This window comes from Capsicum annuum, chromosome 12 (assembly GCF_002878395.1).
Source record: "Capsicum annuum cultivar UCD-10X-F1 chromosome 12, UCD10Xv1.1, whole genome shotgun sequence".
Lineage (NCBI taxonomy): Eukaryota > Viridiplantae > Streptophyta > Magnoliopsida > Solanales > Solanaceae > Capsicum > Capsicum annuum.
This window is the reverse complement of record NC_061122.1, coordinates 182,816,198-182,828,388: the sequence shown is the minus strand read 5'-3', so window position 1 is coordinate 182,828,388 and position 12,191 is coordinate 182,816,198. Positions and strand designations below refer to the sequence as shown.

Sequence of the window (12,191 nt, the reverse complement as noted above, 5' to 3'; positions counted from 1 at the left end):
TTAGAGATAAGTTGTGTTTCAGTGTATATCTCTTAATATTTCACTTTTGTACTCTTTTTAAATTAGAAGCTTTTGTACTGATACAATCAGGTTTTGGGATTATTCTATGTATTGATCTTTATTTCAAATATTTCACATTTTTTCCTTATATTATTGAGTAGTCCATTACTAGCTATTTCGTACTATAGGTTGGCTTGCCTTCTGGTGGGTTATGGTAGGCGCCATTATGACTTGAGGAAATCAGTTCGTGATAACATGATACTTTATTCCTGATTGGTATTTGGGAAATGTTGTTGATTTTATTCCTAGTCCAGTGATTTATGATATTAAGACTAGTTTTATTCCATCATTATTCATGATATGAGTTCCATTTCTAGTCTGACAAATGATGATATAAGTTTTGATTCAAGTCCGACATTAAAAGGTTATTTATGATGGTTACAAGAACTGGTTTGAGTTTCGTGTTTATAGTATGGAAAGATCCATGGTTATGATTTTGAGATATGGATATTTGGTGTTATTTCTATTATTACCTAGAGGTTATTTATAATGGTTACTGGAAATGGTTTGAGTTTGGTGTTTTCTGTATGGAAAGATCCATGGTTATGATTTTGAGATATGGATAGTTGGTGTAATTTCTATTATTACCTCTTCATGATTGTATCCACCGACCTTATGGGGATCCACATTGGGTTATTTAATTTATTTGCTCCTTTTTGCCTTATGAGGTCCAGTTATGTAGAACTAGTGATACTTTTCTTTAATATAATTGTTTTGGTTATTTATTTTCAATATTTTAAGTGTTATTCTAGGTTTTCCCTCTTCCCTTGCCTTAGTTTATTCAACTCATATTTTTATTATATTTATATTGTAATTTAGCTCATTTAGAATCATTAGCTGATTCAGTACCTGTGGCTTTATTACTCAGACTATACTTCTTTTCCTTTTTGGTGCATATTCAAGTACTAGTTGTTACTGCTGATGTTGTGATTGTGCTGGTCAGAGTTTAAAGATAAGGTAAGATTTCAGAGAAGGAGTTGATCTTTTCTCCATCTTTTGTTTTTTATAGTCTTTCTATTTTTGAGAATGTTGTATATTGAGTTGATAGTACTCATTTTTTTTTAAGGTTCTTGTACCAATCTTACTAGGTCATGGGATGATGTTAATCCTCTTTATTTCTCTTCCCTTATGTTATTGTCTTATGATTTGTTGCTTGTAATTCATTTACATGCATATTTTTGGCATTTATGTCATTTTCCACCAATTAGCCCATTACTTGTAGTTTTGGGCTACAATTTGGATTACTTACTTGAGGGGTAAAGTAGGTTCCCTCATGACCCAGGAAATCAGACCGTGACTAGAATACATCCTAATCATTTGATCTAATTGTACAATTGGAATTGAACTGAATTACTACCCTAACCTAGAGTAATTAAATACCAAGCCTATTCAAGGAAATTCAAATCGAAAACTTTTAATATAAAATGGCTATGGCAACTATTTATAGTTATTTCCTATACAAAACCAGCCCATCACAAAAATACCCCAAAAGTAACTATTTTATAAATAACCAACAAGGTCTCTTATTGACTGTTGAAATGGCTTCTTGATTGACTATGACCTCGGGTATGTTTTTTCTCCATGCCTTTCTTTAGATCCAAGCTATCACCCATATATTAAATCCCTTCCTAATGTGATCCAAGATAACATTGCTTATGTCACTTATGAAGAAGTACCTATCGCTATTCTAGATTGGTAAGTTAAGAAGTTACGAAAAAAGAAGTAGCTTCTGTAAAGTACTTGGGAGGAGCCAACAAGTAGAAAATATCACATGGAAAGCCGAGGTAGTAATGAATCTAAGTACCCTTATTTATTAAATCCAAAGAGAAATTACAAGATGCTTAATTAAAGCATTAACAAGTAAATATAAATATGTAGGTGTTATGTGGTGACCGAAAGATAAACTTACGCTTGAACTTGTTTAGGTTGGGTAATTATTCTATTATTCAAGGATGAATGTTCATAAGGTAGGGAGGATGAAACACCCTATATTTTATATGTACCTATTCAATTTATATTACACTGATATAGCCTTGTGGTATAGGTAATAGACTAGATTTCTTATACAAGTATTTATGGTGCAAAAGGTTTGAAGGATAATGCCAATACCTTATAATGTGACACAGCCAAGTAAGTATTGATGAAAGTATTTGAACTTAAGACAATAAGGTATTATTTAAACTTTAATGTGCAAGGTGCTCAAGCATATACCAGTATTATGTTAAATTAGAGGGTTGAAGATTTAGAAAATAGATTAAAGTGATCAGTTGCTTGCTAGACTTAAATTAAGATAGTAGGTGACAAGCAGGTGCATTACGTACTTTGACTTATTGATTAACCTGCAGAACCAAGTAAGTGCATGCAAATGGCTATCAAGGCCTAAAACATTCAAATCCATAAAAACCCATGTAAAATGGTCAAGTTGGTACATCAGCTACTTGAAACATTCTGGACCAAAATGGCCAAGAAAGTAGGACAAAATATTTTCCCTTTAAAGGGGTTGAAATTGGCTATTGACTCATTTAACTTGTAAATAAAAAATCAAAACTTTTGGAGTTTTCGTGTGTTTTCTCTTAGCTTCTATAGCTGCCCTAAAATTCCTATGAGATTTATTGGCATTCCTTTTCCTTCCAAGCTAAATTTTGGTGTATTTAGTGATCTTATCTTGAGAAAATTATGGGAATTATGTTCTCTATGTTTAAATTATAAGCTATCCCTCTAAAAGTTTGGCAGTTCTATTTTTCTTGATAATTAAGAGATTTTTCTGTTATTCTTTGGTTTATGTGTAAAAGAATCAATATCTTGAGGATATATATAAGTTACGAGAATAAGCTTTTATAAGAAAATAATGTAAGGATGCTACCTTTTCTTCTCTCTTCCTATATATGTGTTTTGGGTGGAGAATGGTGTTTATCTTGTTGGATAGAACTTATGGATTATTGATTGGAAGATACTCATATTATACTAAAAAAAATTGAGACCGATTAGGGAATATTATATATGTATTGTTTCTTGGAAGCATTGGCTAATATTTAGAAATAGTTGTATGCAGTTGTACTGAAGCACAAAAGGAGGATGTGGAGACACACCACTTAATTAGGTGTTACATGAGCTTACTACGGATAGTACATTTTATAGTAAGTTATATGTGGTATGCAGCTTGTGGAGTGTTAGGAATGACTTTACAAGAGGGTTGTATAGTGTATAGACATGAGTAAGGGAAAGGAGAGGAAAGGACACCTTGATTTGATTCATTATAGGGTTACTTCCCAGCTACTATTTTTGTGAGGTTAAGTCGCCTAAATGTATTGGTTATTTACTAATACTAGTTGTAATACTTACTCTATTGTAGATTGATAATATGAAAGAAAAGAGGTTAGTTTGGGTATAACAAGTTACGTTAGGCTTCTTGATGAAATGCTCTTTGGCAGGAATCTAACAATTGTTTTACAAAGTAAGCTTGCTAAGTGTTCTTTCTTGTAAATGACAAATAATCACAACGTTCAACCTCCAATGTAGCTAATGACCTTGTCCATACTCTTTAGTGTGTTAAAGTACTAAAAACTTTATTTGTCGCTAGATCTGCATATTTACTCTTTTAAGTACTAATATGAGAAAGGTACTGTCAACAACAAGCTTTGTGAGTTCTTCCCTTTGTCAAATAAGGTCCATTATATTGTTATGCTCCTAAGTGCTATATTAATGTCGATGTTTCTTCCTACATCATTGTTACTACATCAATTGCTTTTTCTTTGTCTTTTATTACTGGTCCAAAGTTTCAAACTCAATAATATCATGACTATAAAAATAACAACTTTAATAAAAAGATTAATGTATAGTGAATCTATATATTGATGGGCGGTATCCCAGGTGTGATTTCCTAGCGTGGGTTGATCCCAATATATGTATATATATAAATACATATATATACATATATATATATTTGTATCTCTACATATGTATATATAAATATACATACACACACACAAACATATATATGTATATATTACGAATGTTATCCCAGGGTGAAAGAAACGGCTAGCATAGGTCCATCCCAATTTATGTATTTATGAGGACCATATCTCAGGGGTTAAAAGTCCTTGCATCGTCATCTTTTTTTACCACTAATCAGCTAGTTATTAATATAATATGCCTTAAAAAGTTTATAATGCAAAGAAAAGTAAATAAAGAAAAGAACGTAATATATGAAATCCCATAATGAAAGCAAAGGTGGTGTTTTATCCTTATATATATCATTATATATTCTTACCTGATGTCATTGAGCTCTTGATTTACCTATGGTTAATTTATGCGTTACATACTTAGTACATTCTTTTATACTGACAATCCTTATGGTGGACATTATGTGTGATGTTGCAGTTATATGTGCTCCAACTAGTAGATCTCCTCGATAGGAGCACAAGACACTCAACTCTACTCGGTGAGCCCCAGGTTTATTCAAAGGTTTACCATGTATTTGATATTTATTTTCTTAATGTATATTAGTTAAGGCTATGGCAGGGCCTATCCTGACTAAGACCATATTTTTAAATCTAATAGAGGCTTTGTAGACTAATATAAAATGATTTAGTATGTTTGGTTCCTTAATAGATATGTCCTCAATGGCTAAGTCAAATATATGTATTTTAGGTCTATCTCTATGTTAGTCTTTTATCATCACTATAACTTATATATATTTGTTAAATCCTTATTTCTATCTTCATTATTTACATGGACTGTAAGGGTATAAGTGGGTTCTCTCAAGTCTTAAGGGTGTTGGGTGCCGGTCCATCTCAATGGGATTTGAGGTGTGATAATTTAACACCCCAAAAGTCCTTAAGAGGTGTCTTAGGCTTAGCATATAAAAAAATTTGGAAACTAGAAGAAAAACCCATAGGACAATCCATGAAATGAGCTGTTATTAGTACCAACAACCCATTGAATTACTTGTTCTAAGTGACAAGACAAAAGTCCCAAAAGTTGACATTTTCACCACTGACAACAATTCTTGGGTGCATTTGTACATTCAATGTCATTTATTATCATATGATACCTTATTCCTATAACTCATTTGATTATACTCTTATGTATGTTGCTTAAATTACTAGGATGAAATTGCCGAAAGGTCAAGCTTAAACAGAATAAGGGAGCTAATCTATGATAGGAAAGCTACAGAAGTGCACATGTGGTGCTCCTCAAGCTAAAGAATGTTAAGAATGAATCCAAAAACATACCAAGAGTGAGATGCGATGCTATCAAAGCCATGGTACGATACTAAGTATCAACTTTGAGAGAGTTTGGACTTCAGAAGTAGTAGCTTAGCGCGATATCAAGGACCCACGGTGCTAAGGAATAGAAGAAACAAAGTTTGAATGAGTTTAGTTAGCTAGCTAGTAGTTGTCTTCCATGATTTTAGGATGTTACAAAGGTTGCACTCAATTATATCAAGGTTCCACCAGCCTTGGTCATGCTGTGTACAAATTGTCCTATTCTACTCTTTTCATTACTCAATTCTTGTATGAACTACATTAATTTTGTAATTGCAAATTACATTATGAGCAGATAAAAACCCTTTTCTAGGATTGAGTCAGAAAACATGATAAGTTGGTTATTGTTGTTTATTATATTTGGTTATTTTTATATTATTGCTCTTACTATTTTAAAGATGCACGACCTTTAGAATAAATTTATATATCTTTTGTGATCCTAAAAGGAGTAATTTTAGATTATGAATAATGTAAAGATGGGTTCTGATCTTTCATGAGTAGAGATCTGATTCATGGATAAGGTTCGAATAGGCCTTTTTCTTTATTTGGTACAAATGTGAGAAGAAATATAAATGTGTTTGATTTAGTTACCACATCCCCAATGAATGATGTAGTTGTCAAACAAGTTTAAATAGATGATTAGAGGCTTGGAAGGCCATAATCATGACATTAACCCCATGAATCATCAACTAATATTAATAACTTAACTAACGAGATTGTGTAGCTTTGCATGATTGTTCAAGATGACTTGACCCTGGAATCCTTCTAAATATTGATTACAACACTTTTATTTACTTGTCATCGTTACTTTTAGAATTACAATACTCAAACTTTTTGGGTTACAAATTGCATTTGTTTAATTTTATAGTATTATTAGAATTGTATTGTTTACAAAATCACACGTCTTTGTGGGAACAATATTCCACTCATAAGATCTACTTTTTTACTTGAATTATTGGGAGCATTAGTATGTGCATTTACATGCAACAAGTTATTGGCACCATTGTCGGGGACTTGAAAAATTAACAACTCTGTAGCTTTAGTTTTACTATTTCAAATGATAAGTGCCGACAACTTGGTCTTAACTATTGAATTTGTATGAACAGGTTTGAAATCAGTGAAAGATAGCAAAGGAAAAGAATTTGGTTGAACCTCATCCCAAACTTGAAAGACACTTGAATCAAGTGAAGAGAGAAGAAACAATTTACTATAAAATCCCATAAACTCAACAAGGTGATACTATTCTTGCATATAATGTCAATCAGTAGTTATCTCATTGGATAGTGTGCAAACTGGAAACTCAACTTGAAACTAATGTTACCTCAAGTGTCTAAAAACCAAAACAAAAAGGTAGATTTGATATGAAATGTAATATGGTGAAATTATTGCACACTAGCAAGCAGTTTATAGGCTTGTCACATAAAGATCCAAAACAATATTTGCGGAACTTTCTAGAGAATAGTGACACGTTTATTCCCACATGAGTCTCCACTAATTATGTGTTGCTCACACTTTTACCATTCCTACTTTTGGGAAGCAAAGAGATAGTTGAAGGAATAACCTTCAAATTCCATAACCATTTGGGACAACCTTGCTAGGAAGTTCCTTATTTGATTTTTGCCATCTGGTAAAACTGTGAGGTTAAGGGGTGGAATGTCAAGCTTTAAATAAAAGCTTGATTAAAATTTATTGTAGGAATGAGACTAATTTTAAGTATATTCTCAGATATTGTCCATATCACCAACAGTCGAATGATATGCTGGACCATACTTCTATTGAAAGTCTTAACCCAAGCACAACATATTAGACTCGGCTATAGGTGGCCAAGGATTAGAGAAAAAACATGCTGAACTTTACCCTCCTCACAGTTGTATTGCATAAGGAAATCCTCATTGGAATGGTGATACATCTCGAGGTATGGTTAAGAAGCCTGCAGGTATGATTTAGTCTGATAGTATTACTACTTTGGCTACTTAAACGGATGCTTCACAAAATTGGGCAATTGGACAGCTTAGTAATTTGAGTGTGCCATAGCCTCAAGCCCGAGTTAATGCAAATCAGTAGGTATAGACTTTGTGTGAGATTTGTGGGAGAAATGATCACTCTATAGATTGATGAGGAGCAAATTGAAAGTCAGTAAATTTTGTAGACCATGCACATAAAGGAAACCAAAACTATTAGAATGCCTATTACCATAACTAGTAGAGCTAGTACAACTACTCATGTGGAAACAATTAGGGCCAAGCTCAGCAATTTTATCAAAAACAAAGAAATTAAAACAACACTCAAGCTAGTAATATAGAAGAGACACTAAAGAAGACCCTAGACAACCAAGGAAAATGGTTGAAGGGATTTAAAATTAGTATATGGCAATAAAGAATCTAGGTAAGCATGTGGATAAATTAGCTAAATCTCAGAGGACAAGTTCTCAAAAGGGCTTACCTATTGACATAGATCTTAACTGTGACAAGTAATGGATTAATTCATTGAGGATTGGAAAGAATTAAGCAATGTACCACTCAATTAGGTGAATTATGAGGTACAAGTAGAGTAAAATAGACCAAGCTCAGACACAAAGAAGGTCGTAGAGAAACTAGTTGAGGAAAATATGTACAAGCCAGTCAAAAAGAAAAGAATACCCCCTGTAATTCCCACAAAGGCCCCACAAAGAAAAAAGAATACATGTTTCAAGAAGTTCTTTGTAATATTTAGAAAACTACACATAAATATTCCTTTATAGTATGTTTTGTAGGAAATGCCAATGTATGCTGAATACTTGAAGGATGTAGTGATTCTTGTAGATTTGGAAACTATGGCACTTACTAAGGAGTGCAGTTCTAGGGTGATGAGTAAACTTACCAACAAGATCAATGACTTTAGGAGTTTCAAGGGTGATGAGTCCATGCTTTGTGTGACATGGAGCGAGTATAAATTTGATGCCCCTTCAGTGTTAAATACTCTTGGTTTGGGGAAACCTAGGTTTTCTAAAGTGGTTCTAGAAATTGCAGATAGATCAAGAGTCTTATCTTCTGAGAGAATCATTGAGGACGTGCTCATTAGAGTTGGTAAGCTTATAATTGCTACTTATTTTGTCATTCTTGATTATGAAGCAGATGATAGGGTGTCAATTATACTAGGACGTCCATTTTAGCCACTATGGAGCCCTAATTGATGTAAGACAGGGCAACTTAAAGAAATGAGAAAATGATGAAAAGTTCACTTTTATTATGTACAAACCACTGAAATTACTAGCATTCTATCAAGATTCATGCACAATCACTAAGATGAAATAGGGTGATTATAGGGCAGAGGAGTGTAAGATATAAAATCTCTGTCCTTTGCAACCACTTATCAAATGGCCTTAGGGGAAAAGAGAATAAACTCACAAGTGGTTAGAGGAGCATGAATAGGGTGACAAAGTGAGAAAACAACTAAATTTTTATAACTCTCAAAGTTAAGTAAAGAAATGAAGAATGTTGTAGTCAAAAAGGAAGAAGAGGTGGAGAGAATCTTATGCTTGCCAATGAAATAAGGTGTGTTGCAATGTTAAATTAGGTGCTACTTAGGTGGCAACCTAAATTGTAGTAGATTTTGGTTTTTCATATATTTTTGTAGTTTTACCTATTTTTTGTTTTTGTTTATTTGTTTTATAGATTAGGAAAAGTCTGGGTACCCAAAATGTAAATTAAGAATAATGGTGGAAGCATACATGCGGGATCCTCTGGACTCTATGATGGAAATTTAGAGAGTGATATACTTCTATCTCGGCCTGGAGGCCTTGAGAGTTCTTCTAACCCTTGATCTTAATTTTGATTGTTGCTTTGCGGACATAATATCTTTTCAAGTATGCGCTGGAAATCTTTCAATTTTTATAGAGTTAAGTGTGCTGTGAGATTTTATTTAGATACTTGCATATAAAAATTTAAAATGTTCAAAAATATAGAAAGATTTCTTTAGTATTTAGGTTAGAATAGTATTATGTGGTCTTATATTTTTGGATGTTTTTAGTAGAGGAACACTTCTCCCATGCTTATTTTTTTCAATTTTTCAAGGGGGAGCCCTTTGAACCGACTATCCTGGTTCACTTATTTTAGGAGTGAATATTGGGTGGATGATGACCATCTTGAGGAAAAATTAATCTATAGGAATAAAGATAACCCTCGTCGATTGAATGTTGGGGCTCTTGTTAGGTGGTACACATGATTGATTGAGGCAAGTTGGTGTTGAAATAAAAAAAGTGTCATGATAATTGAATGACTTTTGTTGACACCTAGGATTTTTTATTTCACTCTTGTATGATGGTGCCTTAATGTTGAATTCTTGTTGGATTCTTGATTGAGAGTTTGTATGGATCCATCTTGATTTGGACATTTTTCATGAGTGATAAGTATTTCAATCTTCCTTTATTTCATATGAATGTATAGAAGTGTTGAATCTTCCTAAAAGTGTTGATTCTGATTTGGATCATATCATCCTCCCCTTCTTGAAAAGTATTCAATCTTGAATCAAAACCTTAAAAACCATTGGGAATTTAAAAAATAACAGTACATTCAAGGTAGGAGGGTTAGTGTTAGAGAAATTAATCCAATAACAATCTGACGTTGTACACACTTACCATATAATGAAAAATCCTTCTTTTTGATAAAAAGGACCCACCATATATGGTTGTAACCCTCCGTATTTTTGTGCTAGAATTATAATCGTTGTTCTTATGTGTATAAGCCCTACTAAAGTTATTACCATGTGAATATAAGTTTAATGATATTTATCCTAGTGTGAGAAGTGATTTCGAGGTGAAAAATGTTCATAGAAATCACTTAGAGCTAAGTTAAACTAAGAGCCTTTGATTCAGATAAATTTGGTATTTGATTCCATAATGGTCAGATTTGAAAGAGTATAACTATATTTGTATGTGTAATTTGGCATATTAAGACCCAAAAAATTGTAGATAATCGAATTATCTTTCCAACTATACCAATTTTGCCTTAATCCAACACCCGAGCAAAAAGTTATGGCTTTGCAAAGGGGTGTGCGTCGCCTAACAATCACAAACGTTCACTGGAAAGGGTTTGCCTTAGGGATTGCAACACAAAATATAAAGTTTTCCATAGGGAGTCTGACGCAAACCTTAAATTTTTCCATAGCTTGTGCGATGCAAACCCCATGGCACAACAACCTAGACATTTTGTTTTTGATTTATTCTGAGGTTAACTAAGTCATTTGACACGTTTTAAATGTCCCTAAACATAACTACATGAGACTTATAGATCCCAAACATGTTTTAAACCTATTAACATCATAAGTTCATCATCTAAGAACTCAAGGGGAGAAAAACAACTAGGGTTGCACAATTAAGCTTGGAGGTCCAATCTTTCAACAATTTCGTTTCCATTAAGGTATAAGGGGTTTATGAACAAGGATACCATTTCACCCTTGTGCCTAAAACATAATATTTATTTAAGATTTCATATTTTTCAAGTTAGTTTTCATACCCAATTCTTATTATTTTTAGTTTATGGAATTATCATGTTATTTAAGGCTTCAACTGCGAGAGATTTACATATATCCATGCTTGAAATCATGAGATTCATATTATGAGTTACATTCCACTATCTAAATTGAGATTGTTGACATATTTTAAGATGATTATTGAGCATGAAATTTAAATATGTTTGTTGATGCATTAAAGCTTGCTATTTTAAGCCCAACTACAAGTGGTGAGTTTATAAGGAAATTATGATCTCAGGTTCTATTGATAAGCTTTGAAAAGTGCTTTAAAAGCAAAGATGGATCTTATGATCCCAAGCTAAGATTATGAAATCCACATTATTTAGACTTTTTATGATTTAAAGTAAAGAGATGCATTATTGGTTTTCATTACAAATATCTATACTATTTTAAAGTGGATTTCCTACAGAATAAGCATATAAGCAAGGGGGTACTATTTAGCACTAAGCAGCAAGTGTGGGTTTAGCACATCCTATTTCCATAGAACTACGAGCCAACAGAGGTACAAATTTAGATTATTCCTAATTATAGGGATGTGATATAGATTGTGATCACATAGCTTAGGTTATACTCCTTGGAAAGAGTATGATACTTCTCCTTAATGTGAGGTTTTCCCGTTAGAGGAATAAGACATTAGACTCCATGATAGATCGCATGGTTTATGTCTGTTAGAAGAACCTCCCTACTAGTAAAGAATTATATAAAAAATTTTCAAAAATTCCCAAATAGAAAAATAATAACAAAAAAGGTTTTAGAAACTAAGTGTAAAGGTTCACAAATTTACTAAGATACTGTCGTACATAAGACTTTAGTCATCAGATTTAATCTTTTAGTTTTCATATGATAAAGGTGACCTTTTTACAGTTAGCCAGCATGATTTGATAACAGATTAAGATTACAACTTTTTAGAACTAAGTATGGTGGCTCACAGAATTACTTTTTTGCTTTACTTCTCGTGATATATGATTTTACAGTTTTGATCACTTAAGCCAAGGTGAGTAACTTACACTTAGCATGTAGTTTTGACAATTTGTATAAATAGTGCATTATTTTTTTAATCATGGATTCACCCCCACATGCTCAGTCCATTTCAAAAGTACTGATCCACATATATGTCTATGTGCTACATTATCTCATAATGTAGGTACGAGTTGTAACGCACTCATCATATTCAGATAGCTTGCAGATGATGAGTCCTCCTATTTCGAGGACTTTAATTAGATTCTATTCATGTACTTTATTTTCTCTCTCATATTTATTGATTAGTGGTCGTTGGAGTCGCGTCTTGGCTATCTATAGTCAGTATAGTAGGGGCTTCATAGACAGTCGGCATAATTGATGTATTCAGTTTCAATT

General features: G+C 32.8%; 1 protein-coding gene across 1 annotated transcript; it reads left to right on the top strand.

Annotated features, from left to right (window-relative positions):
- Nucleotides 1-8,082: 8,082 nt before the first annotated feature.
- LOC107849236 lies at nucleotides 8,083-8,478 on the top strand. The gene has a single exon (XM_016693865.1). The coding sequence runs from the start codon at nucleotides 8,083-8,085 to the stop codon at nucleotides 8,476-8,478; it is 396 nt and encodes a 131-aa protein (XP_016549351.1).
- The last annotated feature ends 3,713 nt before the right edge of the window (nucleotides 8,479-12,191 follow it).